Here is a 24,105-nt window from a genome sequence, read left to right on the forward strand (position 1 = left end):
TTTTAGAAAAGGTCAAGTATATGGAGATAGAGAATAAAACAATGATTATTAGGGGCAGGAGAAAAGAAGGAACTGTAAGTCAAAGGATTCTAAGTAACAGATACATAGGATGAATAAGTCCAGAGATCTGATTTACAATATGAGGACTGTAATTAATAGAATCACTTTAGGGAATTTTGTTAAATGAGTAGATTTTAGCTGCTCTTATTTCTCATATACAAAAATTATGTGAGATGATAGATGTGGTCATGTGCTTCACTATAATAACTATTCTGCTGTCCATGTGGTCCCATAATGTTATGTGGTAACCTCAAATGTATACAATAAAATCTATTTTTTAAAAAAGTTAGTAGAATCAAGCACAATTTGAGTTCAAAGAAAGTAAAGCTACATCAGTGAGTGGAAAAATAATGTACAGCATAACCATATGCTATGGTCTGAATGTTTGTGTTTCCTAGCCCCTTCCCATTCATATGTTGAAATCCTAACCCCCCAGGTGATGTTATCAGGAGGTAGGGCCTTTGGGGAGGTGATTAGGTCTTGAGGCCAGATAATAGTATAGTGTCTTTATAGCTTATAGGAGCTTGCTTGTTCCTCCCACCATGTGAAGACACCAAGGAGGTGCCATCTTTGAACCAGGAAATGCGCCTTCACCAGACACTGAATCTGTCAGTGCTTTGATTATGGACTTCTCAACCATTTCTTTTTTTAAAAACTTTTTATTTTTTTCTAATATTTTTTAGTTGTAGATGAACACTTTATCTTCATTTTTTTTTAATTTATTATGTGGTGCTGAGGATCAAACCCAGTGCTTCACATGTGCTAGGCGAATGCTCTGCCACTGAGTTACAACCCCAGCCTCTCCTCAGCCACTTCTGAGAAAAATATCTGTTATGTATAAGTTACCCAGTTTAGGTATTTTGTGATAGAATTGAAATGACTAGGATAGCATCCAATGTATTATCAGTTAATGATCAAAAGTACAAATAGCACAGACAATATGGATGAACCTTGAAAATATGGTGCTAAGTGATTGAGGCCAGTCACAAAAGATCAAGTTTTATTGTCCCATCTATATGAAATCTACCGAACAGGGACATCTAACAGACAAAAATAGATCAATGGTTGCCTAGGGGTTGAGGGGTAAGGAGAAAATGGAGAATAGCTGCTGATAGGTATGGTTTTCCTTTGTGTATAATGAGAATGTTTTCAAATTGACTTGCACAACTCTGAGTATACTAAAACCTTAATGTTCAGTAAATATGTGGAAAGGTACATGTGAGCTATATCTCAATATAGTTGTTACTAACAACATAAAAAGGGTGGGAGTGTAGTCAGTGGTAGAATGCTTACCTAGCATGTGCAAGGTCCTGGATTCCATTTCCAGAACTACCAAAAAGCAGCAACAACAACAAAACCCTCTTCAACCCCCCACCTCCACCAAAAAACAATAAAGTTAGAAAAATGTGAGAAAAAGGGTTTTCAGTTTAGGATAGGAAAGGCACAAATCAGCAATTTACCCTTAAATTATTTGCATTTGCTTTTGAAATTATAGAACAGTACTCAAACTTGGTACTGAGGAAACCATGTAGGAAAGGTAGGAAAGGTGTTTCATGGCTACTAATGAGGGAAAAATGAGAAATTATTCACTGGTAATGAAGTTGACCAAGTATTGCCATTTATGAAATGAACCAATTAGGAATTAGAAACATAATTTGATTTGAACTTGTTACCTGGAGCTAAATGTCAAATTTCAGACCTTAAGGTAATTATTGTGTTTTCAAAAAGAAATAACACATCAAAATGATATTTTCTTGATTATATGTGGCTATACAATCAGATTTTTTGTATTTAAAGATTTTTAGATTGATTTTTGAATCTCTATCCACTTTTCTACACCAAGTAGAGTGGCTATAATCTCAGAGTGTTGCGAACATTTGAATGTAACATGGTTTTGTGGAGAGAGTGTCCTAGATACCAAAGGGTTTCAAGGACTCATTTCCAATAGAACAATCATAAGAGTCCTAGAAAAGAGCTTGGGGAGGAGGGTGGTTTAAATACAAATACCAATGTAGCTGCTAGAACAATACATGCAATAACTGTGACCTTGGCATTCTCACTGAATTTCAGCAGAACTCCTGTCATTTAGATTCTTTGTTCTGTATCCTTATTTGCAGATGACTTTCTACTTGTGTGGAAAAATAACCAAACTCTGATCTGAGGTTCTTTAGTTTTTAATGTAAAATAATGAATTGTTCTCTTGGAACACACTTTTTGGAGAGAGGAATTATCTAGGAGAATAGTTTCTCTGTGAGTCAGAAATCTTACTAAATTTTGTATGCCATCTTGCAAGAGAGAAGGCTTTAGTGAAAGCAATGTTGCATTTTTTAAGAGGGTACTATCTTAGCAGATGAATGAAATGGATGTGGCAATCTTTGGGGGGCTCTCCAACTGTTTGTAATTCTAATACCAGCTGCATCAATAGAGAAAACTCAGCTTGCACATTAGTAATTGCTATCTGGGTAATGTTACGGTCCCTTGTCACATTTTATGAACTATGTTTTAGGGGCAGGGGAGGGAAAGGAGACTTTTTTTTTTTTTTTTTTAACCAAGGTTACCTTCTCAGTGGCTACCCAGAAGCTATGGAACTAAGTGGAGGCTCCTTATTTAGGCATTTGACTACCACTTGGTTTCCACCTATGTTTCCAGTGTACCACACAGTTAATGCATTCATCAGATCAGGCCCATCCTGGTTGCTATTTACTCTTTCTTGCCTCTGTCCTATAGCATCATAATCTTCCCCCACTTTATTTGCACTCTCCTATTGTCCTTCATGTCTCCTGGCCCAAATTACACCTCCTTTTTAGGGTTTTTTTTCAATACAATTTAAAAGACCAGTTTTGGCTCTTTCTGTGGCTTCTGAGCCAGAAAAAGCTATGTCTTTTTAATATTTTGGCCCTGTTTGACAGCTATTTGTGTGATATGTTCAAGTTCTAGCCCCCTGTCTTTGTGAATGTGATATTATTTGGAAACATGGTCTTTCACATGGAATGAAGTCAGGATGCAGGCATCCAGGATTAGGGAGAGCCCCAATCCCATGACTGGTGTCCTTAGAAGAGGGAATTTTGCACACAAAGATTGACAGGAGAGAGGCCCAGAGGAGGAAGACCATGTGACCACAGAGGCATTGGAGTGGTGTAGCCATAGACCCTGGAATGTTGAGGATTGCTGGCAACACCAGATGCCAGAGAGGTACAAGGAAGGGGTCTCTAGAGCCTTGGATTTAGTCCTCTACCCTTCGGAACCAGGCGAATCAATTCCTCTTATTTTAAACCACTCACTTGTGGTTCTTTTTAAAGGCAACCTTAGGAAACTAAATACAGTGTTTATCTAATCTCAGTTCCTCCACTGACATTACGCTGTAAACTGGTTAAGAGTTTGGGCTGTATTTTATTCATCATTATCTGCTCATCAATTGGTTCATTCTGCTGTCACTTGAAAAAAATAAGCTCATAGTTATTGAGAAGTAAATGAGGTTAAGTAAAATTGATCCCTTTTAGGCATGCCATTTTAATAGATGCATAGTCTGTGACCACTAGCACAATCAAGACAGAGAGCATTTTTCACCAATCCAGAAAGTTCCTCCACATACTTTTGTAGTTCTCTCCTAGCAACCATGGATTTGTGGATTTTGTCACCTACTGAATGTCATGTAAGTGGAATCAGATAGTACAGAGCCTTCTGTACCTGGTTGCTTTCTCATCGCCTAATGCATTAGAGAGTCATCTATGTTGTTGTAACTCTCAGTGGTTTATTCCCCATTCAGGTGACTTTTATTAAGTGTCATTGCATGCTTGCTCTGCTGATAAATTAATGCATAGGCACAATATCTATCCTCAGTGGTTTGTTCCCCATTCAGGTGACTTTTATTAAGTGTCATTGCATGCTTGCTCTGCTGATAAATTAATGCATAGGCACAGTATCTATCCTCTTGGGGCTTATGGATCAAATAGGTTTTAATAGAATATCATTAAATGCTGTGATAGCATAAGTACAGTGTATTATGGGAATACTGAAGGAGGTTTGAGTTAGATTTGAAGGATCATTGATGTTTTCCTAGAGGGACTAATGTTTAACTTGGGACCTAAGGATAATAAGAGTCCAAGCAGGTGATGAGGGGTAGATACAGGCTTGTACCAGCTCATGAGTTGATTTTTAAAAAGTTAGTAACTTGGTAAACTGATGGTTAAGCCATTGGTAACTTGAAATTGGCCATGGTGGGCGTGTTTACACCATGGATATTGTTAAACACATTAAATGAGAACTCCCTCCTTCCCCTAAGGTTTCCATGCATGCCATTGGGTGGACAAGCATTATAGCCAGGGGAAATAGTAGAATACAAGACAGTGTGACATTTTTGAAGAAATAAAATAAATTCAGTAGAGTTGAAGCATAGTGTTAGGGAAAAAAAACTGAGTCCTGGAGAATTAGGTGGGGGCCAGATTGTTTTGGGGGGATGTATGCCATGTTAACAAGCCTTTATGACCTTTTCTGCTAGTTTTCATATCATTTTAATTTGATAAATCATTCTTATTAGAGATCATATTTTTCTGCTGCTTTGCATGCCAAGTAAGTTGTTTTATTACCTTGTTGGGTTCTTGAGGGGAGTCTCTTTAGATCTCCAGAGGTCTGTCTTTGTGTGCTCTGTCCTCTCAGGTATTCTCTCCTGCAGATAAGAAGCCTCCACAACACCCCCTGCATTTCTAATTCCATCTCCCAACTCAGGTAGTCTGCTGGACTCTGCCTAGTTCCCTGTGTCAGCATAATAGCAGAAAACTTTGACCAATAAGCTGGATTGACCTTAGTTATCTGGTGTATGGTGTCTTGAAAGCCATTATTTCTTACATTTTGTTAGATTTTTTTTTTTTTTTGGTAATTTCACGGAGAAGAATAAATTGTGTCCTTGCTACTCTTATTTGGCTTGAAAACAAGAGTTGTTACACTACCTAAAATCAACATGGTACAATTGAAGAAAGGTTTAAATAATGGACTGGAAGAATCAGATATGCACTTTTTTTTTTTTTTTTTTGGTGAGGGGGTACCAGGGATTGAGCCCAGGGCGTTTAACCACTGAGCAACATCCCCAGCCCTTTTTTATATTTTATTTAGAGATAAGGTCTTGCTGAGTTGGTAAGTGCCTCGCTAATCTGCTGAGGCTGGCTTTGATCTCGTGATCCTCTTGCCTCAGCCTCCTGAGTTGCTGGGATTACAGGTGAGCACTACTGCACCCAGCTCAAATATGCAGTTTTAAAAGATCATTTTGAATATAATGAATTATTCTGCTTTTCTGGTGTAATTTCTGGGGACCTGAGGACAGTATATCAGAGGTAGGTAAACCAGTTGGGATAATGCTATAATAATCCAATTAAGAAAATTGGATAACTGATATCAGGGAATCAATCAATATGGATTGAAAACAGTGTCTACCAGCCATTAAAACTGTTGTTTCAAGATCATGTCAAACCCTATCAGGTAGCCTGGACTCTGCCTTATCACTGAAACATATCACACCCAGTCACCCAGGCATCTAGAACATCAAGACCCTTACAAGGAAAGCTTTCTCAGGATCCTTCAGAGGGCAATAAACTGATTACAAGGGCCGGAAATTGAGGCAAAAACAGGGGGACTCAGTTTCCTTTAAAAAAGCAAATGCCATCCTCTCTGAGGTGGTCCATGCAGTTCCTGTGCTATCAGTCAGAAATCAAAGGACTCTGGAAACTTCCCTGAACCCCCATAAAACGTGAGGGCAGGAGGGATACACTGGCCTTCTCTGAGAGGACCCATTCTCTCCCTTGAAAGTTCCCCCTTTCCTATCCCTTGAAATAAACTCGTGCCTGTTACTAAAATATAAAACAAAACAAAACAAAACCGGTGTCCTTGTTTAAACCATTGGTTATCTGTAAGGCAGAAAATATGAACCAAAGGAACACGACAATGAAAAACCAAGAAGTTAAGCTTCAAGGATAGAAAGTATATTTAAATTCAGGTCTGCTTAAAAAAAAAAAAAAAAGTATTGTCATCCGAAGGAGTTAAGAGTAAACTAGCTGTGGATTCAGAGAGGATGTTCCCAGAGGCAGGATCCAAAAACCTGAGTAGATGTGAGAGCTGTGAACAGGAGGGAAGTTCAAGAAGAAGAAACCTTTCAATGAAGGAGCATTCTGGGATTTTGCTATGTTATAGAATCAGAGGACCCAAAACATGGCCCAATGTTTAATTTGCAGATGTCATCTTTTAGTTACACAGATTACATACAATGATTAGCATCTATGGATAAACAGATTAGGTAAGAATTATGTGGTCAATGGAGACTTTATAAGCAATAAGTAGACAAATTTAAAAATCATTAAGTAAACTGTTTTTCAATGTACTTGATATGAAAATTTAAAATTGTAAATATAAGTAGAAAAGATATAGATTTCAAGAAATGGGTAAATTTATTTAAATAGCCTTCTCCCTTTAGTTGGCATTTAAGAAGTCCACAAGAGCAGGGACTTTGTATAACATTCTGAATCTCTAGCTTCTAGTCTCTTACATAGTAGATGCTTAATACATATTTGTGTAAAAGTAGATGAATGCATTGTAAGTAGAATTGAAAGTAAATGAATATGGTAATATACAAAAATAGTATTGTGTATATTTTATCCTTGCACCCAAGAATTCCATTTGGGGGAATATATGATAAGAATGAAAAATGCCTAAATCTTAGCTTACAGTTGAAATGTGAATCTTGCTTGAAAAATCAGTTTTCAGGGAAAGGATATGCATTTGACACCTGAAGTTTTTTTTTTTATCTTCTTTTTTTTAAGAGGAAAAAGTCCTTGTTGCCTCAACTGCATGTGTTCTTCAGTTTTTTGACCATTAGTTAGGTTTGGGATATTACTTGTCTTTAGTTTTTTCTTACTAAAAGAAGACTAAGATGCTGGTAAACCCTTGGTGCCTCACTATTCTGTGGCCACACCATTCAGGGCAGGCTCCTATTGGTGGTTTGACAGGGTTCATTAGTTGCTTCCCAATTCTTCATTTTTAGGAGCTGCTTAAGAGCTGTTTAAAATATCTGGTACCGGGGTTCTTCCTTCTTCTCATTATTTTCTATTGGAAAAAACTTGGGAAGAAACTTGGTGTCATTGATGGAACACTGTGACCATTCTCCCTTCCACCTGCTCCTTGGATTTGTTGCATATTTGATCTGAGCCAGAGCAGCTGATCAGGTGCAATTTGGGTAAGTCACTTAATAAGGAACTCCTGGACAGCAAGCCCCTTCTGGCTGTTCCCATAATCGATGGCTCAGGTAGATTGTAGATTGCATTTTCCTGGTAGTTCTGATAGCAGTTCTTATTTGGGAAAAGTACAAAAAGAACAAAACTGAGTTTCTAAAGAATTTATAGTAGGTCATTATGCACTGCAAACAATAATTCAAAAACAGACAGTCCTCAGGAAAATACTACTTTCTAATGTAAGCGAGGCCTATGTTTGTATAAATCTCTTCCTATATATTAAAATTTCCCTGGGATGAATTTCTAAAATTTGCTTCTTGTTAGTGAGGGGAATCTTTTAAAGCTGTGTTTTGGGTAACTGTTTCAGGACTCCCCTTTTTTGATGATCATGTTCATAGCTCACCAGCTCATAGATTGGTATTGTTCACTCATACAATTGTAATTATTAGAAATTGGCATTTCAAGATCCATCTTTAGTTTCTTTTCCTTTCTCCATTTTTGAGACTGGTTCAAGAGAAATTCCAGTTGAAGATCTCTGCCACCTTCTCTTCCTGCTTGTTCTTACTTGAGGTCCTTGATTTACCAGGAATTTCTGATTACAAACGTTGTGTTTTATATTTCTGCCCATATATTTGGCAAGATTCATGAAAATAATGTTTTTCCCTTTACTTCTCTGTCTCCTACTCCTTCATGTCACATAGACAATGTATCTGTTGGTCCATTCTTAGATTTGTGCATTCATTAATTTGTTCATTCTTCCATGCATAGTTTCATGCATAATTACATTAAGGACATATTTACTAACTGCCTATTGTGTGCCGTTCATTACACTGTCCCAGGAATATGTGATAAAGACTGAGATGTGTATAAAGTGCGGAAGTTGTCTTGGCTTTGAAGCAGGGTGGCATGCAGCCCCACAAAGTTCAAATCGTGGCACAGTTCTGCAACTCCTACAAGTACTGCAAACTACTGAACAAATAACATGAATTACTCCCTTCCCTCAAGGGTAAAAAAGAAAACTCTCGGTATTTGGGAACTCCAGATGCTATCTGAGATGCACAGATATCACTAGAATCAGACCAGCTTGGCACACTGTGAGAGGAATATGGCTTTACATGAAGTTTGGTATTGCAGAACACTGGGTTTGCATCCTTTACCATGTCACCACCCCACTGGTGGAAAGCACGTTTTTTCACACATCATTTTCACAACCAAGCTTTGTGGACCACTACCTTCAAATGGTATGTGAGATTTTCTGTGTATCTTTGTACACTAGAACAAAGAGCAATAGCTGCCTTGTAGTCTCAAAGGACATGACCTGAGAAGATTAAATCCCAGTTTGCATATTATTTGCTCTGATTTTTGACATGAAGCCTAAACAAAAACCTTTTAAGATTAAAATTATTCTGCATATCATATTTGCCCATTTTAATCACAGCTCAGTTGAATAGTGCTTTTCAAAATCAATAATAAAAGAAAATCTACTGTACTGGCACAAAAAGGAAAAAAAAATCTAATGGGATGAGAAAGCAAGTTGGATGCTGATTTTTTTTTTTTTTTCCTCTCATGCATAAATATATTCCACACTCTTTAGAGTGAAAGGAGAGGGAAGAGGCAGAGGAACAAATAATTTTTTATATTGGTATGTGTTATGGTTTGGATGTGAAGTGTCCCCCAAAAGCTCTCACATGTGAGATAATGCAAGAAGGTTCAGAGGAGAAATGATTGGGTTGTGAGAGTCTTAAACCAATCAATGATTAATCCCCTGATAGGCATTAACTGAGTGGTAATTGAAGTGGTAGAGTATGGCTTGGGGATATATATTTATATCTGGCAGTGGAGACCTGTCTCTCTGCTTTTTGATCATCATGTGAGCCACTTCTCTCTGCCACACTCTTCCAGCATGATGTTCAGCCTCACCTATAGGCCCTGGGGAATTAAGCTGGTTGATATGGACTGAGACCTCTGAAACTATGAGCCCTTAAATAAACTTTTCATCCTCTACAATTGTTCTGGTCATATTTTTTAGTTATAGCAGCAAAAATGCTGTCTAAAATAGTATGTGAGACTGGAAAACTCAAGAAACAATATGAACTTCTTAGTCTAATATTATTTTAGCATTTTCAGCTAAGCTCATAGCATGTTGAAAATAAAGCAGACTTTCCAAGTCAACAGGGGGAAGAACTGTAAAAAATACAAAGCTGCTGGATACTGACAGAAATGATCTTGGCAGTGGTGGGAAAAGGTTAAATGTTTTCTCTGATATGTGGATATATGACATAGATTAAAAGGCCACCATCATTTGGATAATGTGGTCTTAAAGTTTTAAAATTTAAGTCATGTCACTTAAAGATTTTTAAAATTCTTTTTAGGTATACACGAGAGTAGAATGTATTTTGACACATTATACATACTTGGAGTATAACATTCTAATATTCCATTCTTGTTGTACATAATGTGGAGTTACACTAGTCATATATTCATATACGAACATAGGAAAGTTACGTCCGATTTATTCTGCTATCTTTCCTTTTCCCTCCCTTCCCTTCATTCCCCTTCTTCTAATCCGGTGAACTGCTATTCTTCCCCTTCCTGCCCTCCCTTATTGTGCTTTAGCATCCACATATCAGAGAAAACATTTGGCCTTTGGTTTTGGAGGACTACCTTATTTCACTTAGCATGATATTATCCAGTTTCGTGCATTTGCCAGCCAATGCCATTTTATTCTTATTTATGGCTGGATAATACTCCATTGTGTATACATACCACACTGTCTTTATCCATTCATTTGTTGAAGGGCACATAGGTTGGTTCCATAGTTTAGCTATTGTAAATTGAGCTGCTATAAACATTGATGTGGTAGTATCACTATAGTATGCCAATTTTAAGTCCTTTGGGTATAAACTGGGGAATGGAATAACTGGGTCAAATGCTGGTTCCATTATAAGTTTTCTGAGGAATCTTCATACTGCTTTCCAGAGTGGTTGCACCAATTTGCAGTTCCACCAGCAGTGTATAAGTGAACTTTTTCCCCCACATCCTTACCAGCATTTATTGTTACTTGTATTCTTGATAATTGCCATTCTAATTGGAGTGAGATGGTATCTCTGTGTTGTTTTTATTTACATTTCTCTAACTGCTAGAGACATTGAATATTTTTACATGTATTTGTTGACTGTTCATAGTTCTTTTGTGAGGTGCCTGTTTAGTTCTTTTGCCCATTTATTGATTGGGTTTTTTGTTGTTTTGGTATTAAATTTTTTGAGTTCTTTATATATCCTGGAGATTAATGCTCTGAGGTGCAAGTGGCAAAGATTTTCTCCCATTCTGTAGGCTCTCTTCACATTTTTTTTTTTTTTTTGTGGTGAAGAAGGTTTTTAGTTTGTTACCATCCCATTTACTAACTCTTGTGGTTCCTAAGCTAACATGATGGAAAGTTGGGCCCACATTTTCTTCTAGTAGGCGAGGGTCTCTGGTCTAAAGCCTATATCCTTTTTACACTTTGAGTTTTGGGTAGGGTGAAAGATGGGGTTCAGTTTTATTCTACTACAGATGGATTTCCAGTTTTCCCAGCACCCCTTGTTGAAGAGGCTATCTTTTTGCCAATGTATGTTTATGGCAATTTTGTCCAGTTTGAGATAATTGTATTTATGTGGGTTTGTCTCTTTCTTCTATTTTGTACCATTGGTCTTCATATTTGTTTTGGTGCCAATACCATGCTGTTTTGGTTTCTGTCGCTCTGTAGTAGAATTTAAAATTTGATAGTGTGATGCCTCCAGCTTCACTTTTCTTGCTAAGAATTGTTCTGGCTATCCTGGAAGTTTCATGACTGCTTTTTCAATTTCTTTTTTCTTTGTTAAATATATGTGTGTGTGTGTGTGTACACACACATATATATACTTAGTTGTAGATGGACACAATACCTTCATTTTATTTATTTTTACCTGGTATTGAGGATTTGAACCCAGTACCTCACATGTGCCAGGCAAACACTCTACCACTGAGCTACAACCCCAGTCCTTTTTCTATTTCTATGAAGAATGACATGGGAATTTTGATGGTAATTGCATTAAATCTATATAGCGCTTTTGGTAGTATGTCCATTTTGACAATATTAATTCTGCATATCCAAGAATATGGGAGGTCTTTCCATCTTCTAAGGTCTCATTCAATTTCTTTAGTATTCTATAGTTTTCATTGTAGAGAACCTTTACTTCTTTTATTAGATTCGCAAGTATATGATTTTTTGAAGGCAATTATGAGTGAGATGGTTTTCCTAATTTTTCTTTCAGTTGATTTATCATTGGTGTATAGGAACTCAATTGATTTATGGGTGTTAATTTTTTTTCTTGCTACTTTGAGTTTGTGAGTTTTAGAAGTTTTCTGGTGGAATTTTTGGGTCTTAAGACAGCATATGGTTGAGTCTTGTTTTTTAATCCAATCTGCCAGTCTGTTCTTTTGATGGATGACTTTAGACCATTTACATTCAATGTTCTTATTGAGAAATGATTTTTATTCCTTGTCATTTTGATTTATTTCTGGTTTTTAATTTGAGTTAGTTTCTCCTTGATTGACTGTTCTTCTAGTTTCTCCTTTTGCTGGTTTTCACTTTTATTTTTTATTTCTTCATGAAATATTTTACTAAGTATGTTTTGTAGTGCAGCCTTCCTAGTTGTGAATTTTTTAAACTTTTATCATGGAAAGTTTTTATTTAAGCAATTCTGAAACTTCATTTTGCTGGGTATAGTATTATTGGCTGGAATCCATTTTCTTTCAGAGCTTGTCATATTGTATTCCAAGACCTCCTAGCTTTGAGGGTCTGGGTTGAGAAATTAGCTGAGATCTGGATAGATTTTCCTCTAAATGTGACCTGTAGTTTTTCTATCCTTATTTTTCTATGTTAGGCATTTTCATAATACAGTGACTTGGTACGGGTCTGTTATAATTCTGTATATTCGGTCTTATAAGCCTGTATTTGATTTTTCCATTTGGTTTGGGAAATTTTTCAGATATTATTTCATTGAAAAGATTGTGAGCATTCTTTTTATTCGTATCTCTGAGTCTTCATTTATCCCATTAAATCTTAAATTTGGTCTTTTCATGTAATCCCATATTTCTTGGAAGTACTGATGGTGGTCACTTAACATTTCTTCTTCATGGTATACTTTATTTTCAAGGATTATATATTTTGTCTTCATTATTTGAAACTGTCTTCCAAGTGGTCTAGTCTGTTAGTGATGCTTACCATTGAATTTTTAATTTGGTTTATTGATTCCTTCATTTCAAGGATTTCTGCTTGATTTTATTCATCTTTCACTTCCTGTGTTTTCTCTTTGATTTCACTCCTTACATTATTCTTTACCTTGCAGATCAATTTAAGTATAAACATTCTAAACTTTCTCTGACATTTCTTCCACTATGGTGTTTGTGGATTTTGTTATTGAAGTATCTTGGTTTGTTTGGCGTGAATTGTTCACTTGCTTTAAAAAAAAAATTATTTATAGATGAACTCTAGGGTAGAGGGGTGAGAGGGGAAGGGAAGGGGTAAGGAGTTAGAAATGATGGTGGAATGTGATGGACATTATTATCCAAAGTACATGTATGAAGACATGAATTGGTATGAATATACTTTGTATACAACCAGAGATATGAAAAATTGTGCTCTATATGTGTAATAAAAATTGTAATGCATTCTGCTTTCATATATAAATAAAAAATTAATAAAAAGTTATGTATTTGTAGATGAACACACAGTATCTTTATTTTTATGTGGTGCTGAGGATCAAACCCAGTGCCTCACACATGCGAGGCAAGCACTTTACCTCTGAGCTCCAGCTCCAGCCCGTGTTGTGACTACCCATCTAACAGTGTGGGTCTGAGGTGGTAGAGTTTCTGTCTTGTGGATTTAGTGTCCCTGAATGTTTCCCATACCTCACCATTTAGGGGGAGAGAAATAACAACAACCAATACAAGCAATGTTCAGCATTAAACCAAATAGGTCCTGCTATGACATCTACAATGTTAATTTTCACAATCAGCATAAGTGATGTGATCAGTTATTGCCCACAATAACAACAGTAAGTTTGCAAAGGGTTTACAGTTTCAAATGGTGGACATGGAGAGAACAGAATTGATGTCATGTGATGATTATGAGGGAGGAGGAGAGATAATAGAAATAATTAAAGGAAGAGTGAAAGAACAATAGAGATTGGCTGTTAGCAGAAGGAAAGAGAATCAAGGGAAACAGATAAGTGAGAGAAAATAAAGTATAATTTTAAAAGTAAAAGTCAAAACCGATATAACAATATAGTAATCAAACATCCTAGTCCTTAAAATACTGATACATGAAAAATTACTGACTTCAGATTTTTTTCCTCCCCTGTCTCACATAGTTCTTGCCTTGTTCAAGCTGGGTTTTAAGATCAAGGAGAGCAGGTAGTATGTTATTTCCCCTGGAATAGTAGTAAACAGTCTTGCATTTTGCTGGAAACTAGTATCTTATTCCACACTTATCCCAAATCAGAATTGAAAAAAAAAACTTTTTTGAAGGCATGTTATATAAAATTCTAAAAGTTTAAACATCACATTTTAATGAAATGACTAGGAGGCAGCTCATACTTTAATGAGCAAATTCCCCACCCTCAAAGCTCACCCACATCCCAAATTCCCAGAGTCTGGGGAATATTGCTCCTCTACTTCATATTCATTCTCCTTGAAAATAGAACCCCTGATTGTTATCTTGTCACAAGACCACCTGGAAAAAATTTTATCCTGCATACTTTATGGCTCATTAAAACTATATGATATAGTTCTAGCCCAAACAATAAGTGCAAATGTTCTGCTGTTGTTTCTGGGAAACAACACATGGTATAGACTTTAGCCCCCTTTTTCTGTGCCTCCTCTTCTCTCTGATGCCTAGAATTGACAGGATAGCAAGGTCCTGGCTGTCATCTTGAATGGTGGTGATAAGGGCCTCCTCTGGCATGGCAGAGCATGAGTGGCTTGGGCCACACTATACCTTTGACTGCCCGAGTCTGGACATCATTTAACTGACAGAGATGCAACCTTGTATCTTGTCTGCTGTGGTTATCCAGTCTTTATTACATGCACCTAGACTTAATCCTAACTGACATACCACAGTACAGATCACTTCTAAGATCTTCTGACTTCATTGTCCATCTAAAGATTGATCTTTGTATTTCCTTGTTTTTTAGCTTTGTCAAATTATTTCCCTCTTATCTTGGTGTTCTATGCCAGGGTTTAATGTTGGCTTCCTTCTGAAAATGATTGATCTGAGAAATTGTGCTAGATTGTCTGTAGTACTGCAGGATTAGCACAGAGTATTCACCAACTGCTTGGGTGAGAATAGATTCTAAATTCCAGAATGCCAGCATCATCCTGTTCTCATAAAGCCTAGAACCCCTTTTCTTGTAACTGAGTGTATCTGGCTTTTCCCTTCACATACTCTATGCAGATGAGAAACAACTGTTTTAGGGGTATTGGGAAGATAGGCACATCCTATCCTGTAAAGCTCAATGTGGATATTTGATGCTCAGAGGCCTTTGGGGCCCCACAGCTGGTGAGAAGGCTAGTTACGAGTCACTGTTAAGTAGACCAAGAGATTATTACTTCTGTTGTTCTTTTAGCTCAACCTAACTTCTAAAATAGCCATCCTAGCTGCTTGTATAGTCTTCCTCACAAAGACAATATTGGGTGTGTTTTGTTTTAGGTTAAAGTGAAGGACAGTTTGCATCTAAAAGGGCTCATCCTTGGAAGTTAGAAATTGGGAGTGGTGAGGATTTTTATGTCCTATAAACTGAACTTGGATCTTCTCTAGATTGATCTGTGTCAGACTATGGACACCTGACCTTCCAAATATTACTTTCATAGATGAGAACAGGGAACTTCAGGAAAGAAAAAATGGAATGTCTCATTTTCTCTGGCATTGTCATGGTTGACTGTATTCCTAAACATTTGTTGGCCTATAAAGTTAATTTGTATTTTCTCAGAGATTTGCATCCTGGCTGAAGACATATCCTATGGGCTGTGGGGTAAAGGAAGGTGATCATGATACAGAGGAGCCAGGAAAATGGAGCTTAAAATGAAGTACTTATCCAGAACTAGTTTACATCCTCTTGCTTTTTAGAGGTGGGAGGTACCTCAGGGATCTGGTTCTATTCTCTATGAGAAGATCTGAAGCCAAGAAGGATATGAGTTGTGGGACTTGCCAATTCCAAATTATAGGAACTGTATGAGGCTTGGGCAGGTTTTCTACCTTTCACAGTCATGCATCACGTACACCTGGCCTATACTGTCCAAACACACAATCTTTGTGCAGATAAAGATTTTTCCTGATAGTCCCATCTGAATGTCCCTGGAGGCTTTATGGTTCATGCTTTTGTTTGACGTGAAGGTTTTTTTTTTTTTTTTTGCTGATGGGGCTGAAAGGGTAAGCTTAAAATTGAAAGCAATATTATCTACCACAAGATGGTAAGCTTTTGGAATTCTAAATGAGTTTGAGAAGTTAGAATTCTTACTATATCCCAAGATATTATAAATGCAGGGATGGAGTTGGTATATCTCCTTTATTTCATCAACACTGTCATATTTGGAATACTTGGAGTTCTGTTATGAAGACTTTTAGAGCTAGTGAAAACTTACACCTGTAATCCCAATGACTAGGCTGGGGCAGGAGGACCTTAATTAGCAATTAATAAGAGACCTGTCTCAAACAAAAAGGGCTGGTGATGTAGTTTAGTGGTAGAGTATCCCTGGGTTCAATACCTAGTACCTCATTCCCATTCTTTTATTAACTCCCTCCTTCTCCCTCCCCCCCTCCTCCTTTCTCCCTCCCCCTCCCTTTCCTTCTCCTTCCCCCCACCACTGCCTTCTCTCTCTCATTACAAGTACTATAGGCATTATTTAAGAAATCCCTGAGGTGATTTCCTAAAGTTAGGATTTATTTTCTTAGTTTAGATTTTCCTATCTTCAAACATGTCAACATATCAAACATTAGGATACCAAATATTATAAAATATTTGAGCATTTGCTTTTGTTCCAGAGTCTCAGAAGACCCTAACAGAAGCAGCAGAGAGACCTTTATTAATAAGTTACTAACATTAGTACAATAATGAATGCTAAGAGCCAGAAGGTCTTGGTATCTAACCCCCAGCTGGCTATGTATGTGGTATTCAGCCTAGACCCGAGGCTCTTCATGGCATGGTGAGACTGAAGATGGGTTAGATTGAATGATGTTCTGGGTCCAAACTTTGTGATCTATAATATTTTATCCTAAGTGCATTTCCAAAAATGTCTCTGTCCTCTAGAAAATTCAGGGTTTTTTTTCCTCCCTAGATTTCCTTACTTTTGTTTGGCTCAGTTCCAAAAGTAATGTGTGCTTTTTTTTAAAGGAAAATTCAGCTGAAAAATGTATTATGCAGAAAGGAAAAGTCTCCTTTAATACCACCCTCTGAGAGACAATCAGTATTAAAATAGGTATTTAATTGTCTTGACTCATTTCAATGCATAAATTAGTATTTTTGTGACACACACACATATATACACTATCTTATTCACACTGACCTAAAACTTGCTTTTTTCCTGTGCAATTGAGATGAGGGGTATTTTTCTGGGTCAGTACCTATAGATCTACCTAAATAGTTTAAATGTTCTCATAGAATGTCACTTAACTGAATATTGGTTCACCAAAACACATTTTGTTCAAGTGGTCAGGTGTTAAACATACTTGGCTGACATTAAAGTCAAATATCACAGTTGTAGAAGGGACTTTTGGGATATAAGAAAAAATCGGAAATTTCAAGAACTATTTTGAAATTTTATTATAAAGTTTTTAGTAGCCAGGCTTAATTCTGATAGTATATAGGCCTTCTGATTTCTCACTACTGCCAGCTATTAGATGGGCTCACATATATACCACACATTTGCAATATTCAATATACTCAATAGAGACAATTTTCAATGATGGTGGGTAGAGGAGTAATATACTTTGATTAGCTCTGCCAGAATGGAGTCCTGGTGAGGCAGTGTTGTTTTTACACAGTTAAGCTTGCCATCCTCTCAGTAACTGATCAGGTAAAGACTCATCAACCCCTAGACTTAGAGGTCTGTTCAATGGTCAGGAGTGGTACTGTGGGAACCCCAGAAATTGAAGTGTTGTGTCACGCTTGAAACATTTTTTACTATTTACAGAAACATATTTAGGATTGCTTTCAAATCTTACATATTTTTTATTTCTAATATCCTTCACACAATTACTGAATTTTTAAAAAATCATTAATTTTGACTGTAGAAATGATCCAAGCTGTCAATAGAGCAACATAGTTAACTTTTAGAGTACAACAGTAGTGCCTTACCATCTCCTGCATCTCAGCTTTTGTGTGCACACATCCACTTTGAACACTGCTGCTGGAATAGAATAATGGGAGCCTTTGATCGTGTAAGGAAAATGTGAGCTCTTGCTGTAAATCAGTTTTACCATCTCGCTTCCTTTTTTAAAGCAGGTTGTCTAAATACCTTCTTAATAAGTAATCATCGGATTTAGTAGGCCTGGTATTCTTAATCCTCAAAGTTGAATATTATGGGATTTAATTATTCACGCAGGCTATTAACAAGCTTGATCTTCTTTTTCATCTTATTTGAGGATATCGTATAAGTACACAAGACCACTGTGCAATCGCTAAGTCATGAAGTGAGTCATTGGCAGAAACAGGAAGAAAGTGGTATATTCCCTTTGTGCTTTCTGTTTATTACATTGTGCTGTAATTACTTTCTGATGAACACTTATGACTCTTAAGACAAACTTCACCATGTTTGTTCTTTGTTCCATTGTCAACAGTTGACTGTCACTGTTCATGACAGACTTTCTATTCTAGACCTCTTTAGTCAGATTTGCTACATTAGTGTGAGAGACAGGAACTTTTCTGGCAACTGGATTAAACTGGAGCAGAATTGAAAACACTGTCTTATTTAAAAGAGGTCTCTGATTGTTTATGCACATCCATGTGTCTGTGTAAGGTACAGCAATAGGTCACTTGGTAATACCACCATTCTTTTTGTGCATGTTACATATAATTCAGAAAGTATTTTGGTAATATGTTTCCCAAAGGACTTCTGGTCATAGGATTCATGTTTTGAAAAGTCCTAATACTCTTTTATCCTCAATGACAGAATTAGATAGGTTAATGTTCTATAGTAGTCATTTTTAAAAAAGTATTCTTCAAATTGTATTGTTTTGAAGTTTGATTACATAAAACAATGTGCTTGAGGTTATTTTGGTTTTCTCTAACCTTCTTCTTGATGTGTATCCTTTATTTAGTGTAGCTCAAAGGGGACTTCATGACTTCTTGGATGTCATTGTTTATGATTTTCTGGTTTTTCTGTCTTTAAACTTGGATGTGGTAAATTACAAGATCCATGTGTGACATCTACAGTTATCTTAATCTATGTGGATATTTTTCTATTGTCTCTTCTTTTTTCCTTTCATCCTTTCTTTCTCTTAGCATTTGGTTATTTTAGTCTCATCTCCTAGTGGTATGCATGATGGTTTTTAGTCAGTTTTGAATAGTGTGTGGAAAAATTGTAGACATAATATTGGGCTGTTGATAGTGTCATTTTCCTCTGAAAAGGCTTTATTTTGATTGGTTTGCAGAAGCTCGTGTTCTATCTGTAATATATGCTATATATATATATTTTAAAATTATTATGGTAGAATATTTTCATTTTTATGTATTTTTGCAGTATTTAATTTATACTCCCACCACTTCAAGATAGTAAATTCAGTCCTACTTTCATGTTATAGTGTTATTTTTTTTAATGTCTAAATATTTAATCCATGTAGAACATGACATATAGGGCTCTAGCCTAATTTACTACATGGCTAGCCAGGTGCTTTAACACTATCAAATAATTTATTTCTCTACAGATATCATAGGCTGCTCCTCTGATATATAGATATCTACATACATGGATCTATTTCTAGATTTTCTTCTTTCACTCATCACTTTTTTTCATCAGTTGCTATTTTATTCATTGAGGCTTTGGAATACATTATATAATAAAACAATTTCTTCATCCCCCCCCTTTATTTGAAAAAGCCTATCAGTTATATACACACAAATATGTATATTTGTGTGTGTGCATGTGTGTGTGTATATATATATGTATATATATAATTGTAGATGGACACAGTATCTTTATTTATGTATTTATTTTTATGTGGTGCTGAGGATAGAACCTACTGCCTCACCCATGCAAGGCAAGCTCTCTACTGCTAAACTACAGCCCCAGCCCAGTTTTATATATTTTTAAGATGAATTTGAGCAATTTGGATGTTGAAAAAAATCCTTTTGGGATTTGAATTCAACATTGAATTTTAAGTTAAATTAAGTAAACTTGTAATCTTTATACTGTTGAGTTTCTCATCTCTCTTGGTAAAAATTTTAAAAATAGTTTCTTTCAGTAAATGTTTATTCCTGGTTCATTCCTAAAGATTTTGGCTATATTATTGCTATCATGAATGAAATATTTTCTTCCAGTTGGCTTTTCATCTGGATTTTATTTGCGAGAACTGTTTTATTTTTTAATGTATATTTTGGAACTGGGCCACCTTTCTAAATCCTTTTTCATCAATTCCTTTTTTCCAGGGTACTTGAGTTTATTTTCTTCAAGTTATCATATTTTATCCACTTTTTTCCAATGATAACATCTTCACTCTCTCTCTCCTTTAATTGTACTGACTGTTCTTTCAAAAACAGACAACAATGCTGTTAGTTTATATCTTTAAGCTTAGTCCCCCTGACTTTTAGTTAGTTAGATAAGAAGACTGGAATACTAGTGTGTTTGCTTATTCAATTTTAAGAAAATTATTGCTTCTTTTCACCAGCTTCTTTTTCTTTTCTTTTTTTCCTAACATGGTAAAACAATTGACTGCTTTCTTTTTGTGCATTCCTTATCAGTAATAAAGTTATTGAGACTTCACCTCTTTAGCTGAGGACAGTTTTACTCACATCTTATTGGTAGACTTTTATTAATTTATTTTTCTATATTTTAATTCTATAGTTTTATTTCTCCTGATAAAAAGTCCTGGAAGAGAATTTTACAATTTCTAAATGGTTTTGGTTATTTCTACTTTTGACTAATTTATGTTTTACTTACTATCACCAGTGAATATGGCTTATGACTGCTAAATTTTAGAATTTGAGTTTTTTGTGGTCTTATTAAGGTCACTTTAAACAAATTAATGTTGCACGGACATTTTTATAATAAGCGCTCACACAATCAGAATACATAAATGCACGTGTAAGTGTGTTCACATACATACACAGGACCTTAGTAATAGTTATTCAGAGACTTTTATTACAATCTTTGAGGGATTAAATTGATTTACCAATGACTAAAAGTAGTGATTTTACATTTTTTTCTTAGTCTTTTGTCCTTGTATTTGATCTTATCATGTTAATGTTGTGATCCATGCGTCTTGAACACTGGAGTTGGAGGTACGTTCTAATTTTACCTTCATCCATCTCTGAGATATTATTCTCCTCACCCCCACCCTGTTACTTTAAAAGAAAGGACACATTCTGTGGTTACATCACCTGGGAGGAATCACAGAGGGTGTAAGTGAGCCTGTACTTGAGTCTTGAAATAGAAATAGAAGATAAATGGGTAGAAGCACATAAGGGATAAGAAAAGGAAAGATGGGGTTTTGAATTTGAAGTATGTATGAAATATGAAACAATCCTGACTTGAACAGAAGTCTGAAGAAATACATGATAACTCTGGGTTAATGAAATGGGACTAAATTTTGGAGAATTGTGAGAGCTAGGCAGAGGAAGAATTCTTTATATATAAACTGTTCTGAATACAAATTATCAGACATGTACACGTTTATAAAGTAAGCCTTGTGACAGAGCTTGTCACACAGGATCATCTTTGCTTGTTTATGTTGATCTTACATGTTCAGATTCTCTTATTCCAAGAGCTCGGAGCAGTGCGCCATGATTTACATTATGATCTAATACACGTTCTTTGAATTTTATTTTGCATTTGACATTTGCCCAGGTGATATTAGGAATGATAGTGTAAGTTAGTAAGTTCTTCTTGAAGAGAGTTTTTCTGTTATGCTGTGAATTGGTCTAGAACTGCTTTCCTTCAGTCCCATTCTTCTCTTTTCTGCCTTGCCCCTCCCCAAATCACTTTCCTTGCATACATCAAGCAGATGAAATGAAACTATGTTAAATATGGACAGCTGGCAGTTCCTGCAGTCCTGAACTATTTAATTGTCCCTTGAGAAGCATGTGGATGGTGGCTTGCAGAGAACTGAATGAAACAATGTAAATTCTAACAGTACTTTTGAATGCCCACCATGCAAGGAGGTCTGTGTAAAGGTGTAGGAGCCAGGACCTTGCAGGATGGTATTGCTAAATTTGGGAATGGTAGCTCTTCAGAAATGGCACATTTATTTCAAAAAGGAATTAGAGAAACTAGGTGATATCCTTTGTAGGTTTTTTTTTTTTTTCCATTAATTTTTTTTTCTATTCCTAGGGGACTCCTTTACACAGTTCCGGTTTGCTGAGGAGAAAGAATGGGATGGTGAAGCTTCATGTCCAAAGCAGGTGGGATAAGTTGGTTTTGAACTTAGAATGTTTTTTGTTAAGACTGAATGCCAGCACCTTTTCTGTTATTGTTGAAGGGGGTCATCATGGAGAGAGAAGTTGTCATTCATGTGTAACTTATTCTTACTTCCCTCACCTGTTCAGGAATATTTCAGGGGACTAAAATTACACAGGTCCTTCAAGCTTGAGCTCACCTTTTCACTGGCTATCTGTGTGAATTACTCAGACTTAGCAAAAGATCCCATTTGGTGCTGCCAAGGTTGCTTACCAAGAGCTAGCCCTCTTGGAACAATTTCAGAAGGGCCCTTGAAAAGTCAGATCATTTCTGTCCATGTCCATGTACTATTAATGTGAGGACTGGTGGCTAATGTGGGTCTGGAGTGGCAGGGCACTGCTTGAGTCTACCAGTAGTGTCTCTGTGTCTGGTTATAAACCCATTGATGTGTGAGGCATTTGAGCACTGGAGTGTGGAGATGGGTTTCTGTCCACTTGAAGTCAGGGCATGATCCTAGCTGTCCCTGTGACAGTCAGTGGCAGATTTAGGTGGTGAGTGGTATTTTCCTGTTGGGCAGGTCATTGGTATCACCTTTAAGTTTTGTTTCTCTTTGGTGGCTAGGACATCCAGAAGTAGCTATTCAGAACGAAGAGGTCATCTGGAATGTTTCCCAAATATTGTTAAGTTTGAGAGGCTGGTGCATTGATATTACTTTATTTCTGAGTGACCACAGTAGCCAAAGAAAGCCCTGAGTGATGGTTCCACATGGAATGTTGCTGGATGGAGAGAGGGTGTTTCTGGGTTCTCCCCTTTCCACTTTTTGGTTTAAGAGAAGCAGACTGTACTACCCACAGTCCCATCTCCCTGCCTAGTCAGCTGTTCCTCTCCTGCCTAGGGCCAGCAGTGTGAATTGAGGGAACATGTCCAGTTAGACTTCATTAAATGCTTATGTTTTTTCTCCAACTTGACAGTAATTGCAAAAAGCTTCATGGTTTGCAGGTTACTATGCATCTTGAAGCGAGTGGAACACTGTTCTGCTGCTGTTCTGATAGGGTGAGCTGTGACCCAAGAAGATAGTTAATGTGGAGACAAGGATTGTGACCCCTCTAGTGTGACTTACGATCTTACTCCCAGTCAAAAGTAGCTCTAGTAAATTATTTATTTAGTGACTTTATTTGATCTTTTATTTCCAAAAGGTTATACTTAATCATTCCCTGATATTTTCTTTCTTTTAAAAAATATATACATACACATATATTCGTGTAGAATTCGGCACTTTATGTGGACAGTGAATCACTCGTTCGAGCCCTTCAAGAACTGCCACTCTCACTCCGACTCAACGTTGCTGCTGAGTTGATCCAGGTAAAAACCCTGAAGGTATCTGTGAACTGATATGGATTCTATCAGGGGAGGGGAAGAACCAGAGGAGAAATGGCCCTCTTCAGAATATCTCAGATTCAGTTTTTTCTTTCACACACAGTTTTGTGTTAAGATTTTCTTATGAAGTTTAGAGAACAAAAGAGTTTAAATCCCTCTTTCACATTTTATATTTGCACAATTTTAAAGGATCAAATGTAATGGAATTGAGTGAAAGAATATAAAATCTGGCTGTTATTTTATTCAAAATATTTGTGTGTCATTTTCTGCAATGGGCACCAGGAATGCTGGTGAGCAGACGTATAGTTCCTGCCTCCCTAGAGCTTAATCTGTTGGAAAGAGGGGTACCAAATAATCAAACAAATTATAGTAAGTCCTACGAAGGACAATGTGCTATGAGAGATTGTACTAATGGACCTGGACTGTGGTGTGGTTAGGAGTGGCTTTTCTAAAGAAGCCACAGATAAGCTGAGGCCTAATATTTGAGCCGAAATTTAAAGGAAAGTGGTCCAATCAGGTCTGCATTCACTAAAATGATCATGACAACAGTGAACATTCAGGCTACAGAATGGAGAGCAGGCTGCGGGATTGGAGCATGTGTCTTCATGGGTGAGTGTGTGCACTTACATGAGGGCAGAGTGAGAGGGAGGCAGAGTAGAAAGCTGTCACGTGGGACAGGTGAGAAAAACTGTAGTCTGGACTCAATCATGGTACAGATGGCAAAGAAGAGTTCATCTGTGGGAAGCCATCCTGACACGTGACTGGGCGACTCCCGTTAAGGGTCTGAGGCTTCTGGCTGTGTCGGAATTTTCCCGGCCCTTTCCTG

At 36.7% G+C, this 24,105-nt stretch overlaps 1 protein-coding gene across 1 annotated transcript in view; it reads left to right on the top strand.

Annotated features, from left to right (window-relative positions):
• Nucleotides 1-24,105, top strand: part of Aven (apoptosis and caspase activation inhibitor) — a 187,464-nt gene that overhangs the window by 154,244 nt on the left and 9,115 nt on the right. The window contains exons 3-4 of the mRNA XM_027925934.2: nucleotides 21,837-21,907; nucleotides 23,169-23,264. Coding sequence (XP_027781735.2) covers nucleotides 21,837-21,907; nucleotides 23,169-23,264 — 167 coding nt within the window. The remainder of the gene's footprint in view (nucleotides 1-21,836; nucleotides 21,908-23,168; nucleotides 23,265-24,105) is intronic.

This window comes from Marmota flaviventris, chromosome 2 (genome assembly GCF_047511675.1).
Source record: "Marmota flaviventris isolate mMarFla1 chromosome 2, mMarFla1.hap1, whole genome shotgun sequence".
In the NCBI taxonomy this organism is placed as follows: domain Eukaryota; kingdom Metazoa; phylum Chordata; class Mammalia; order Rodentia; family Sciuridae; genus Marmota; species Marmota flaviventris.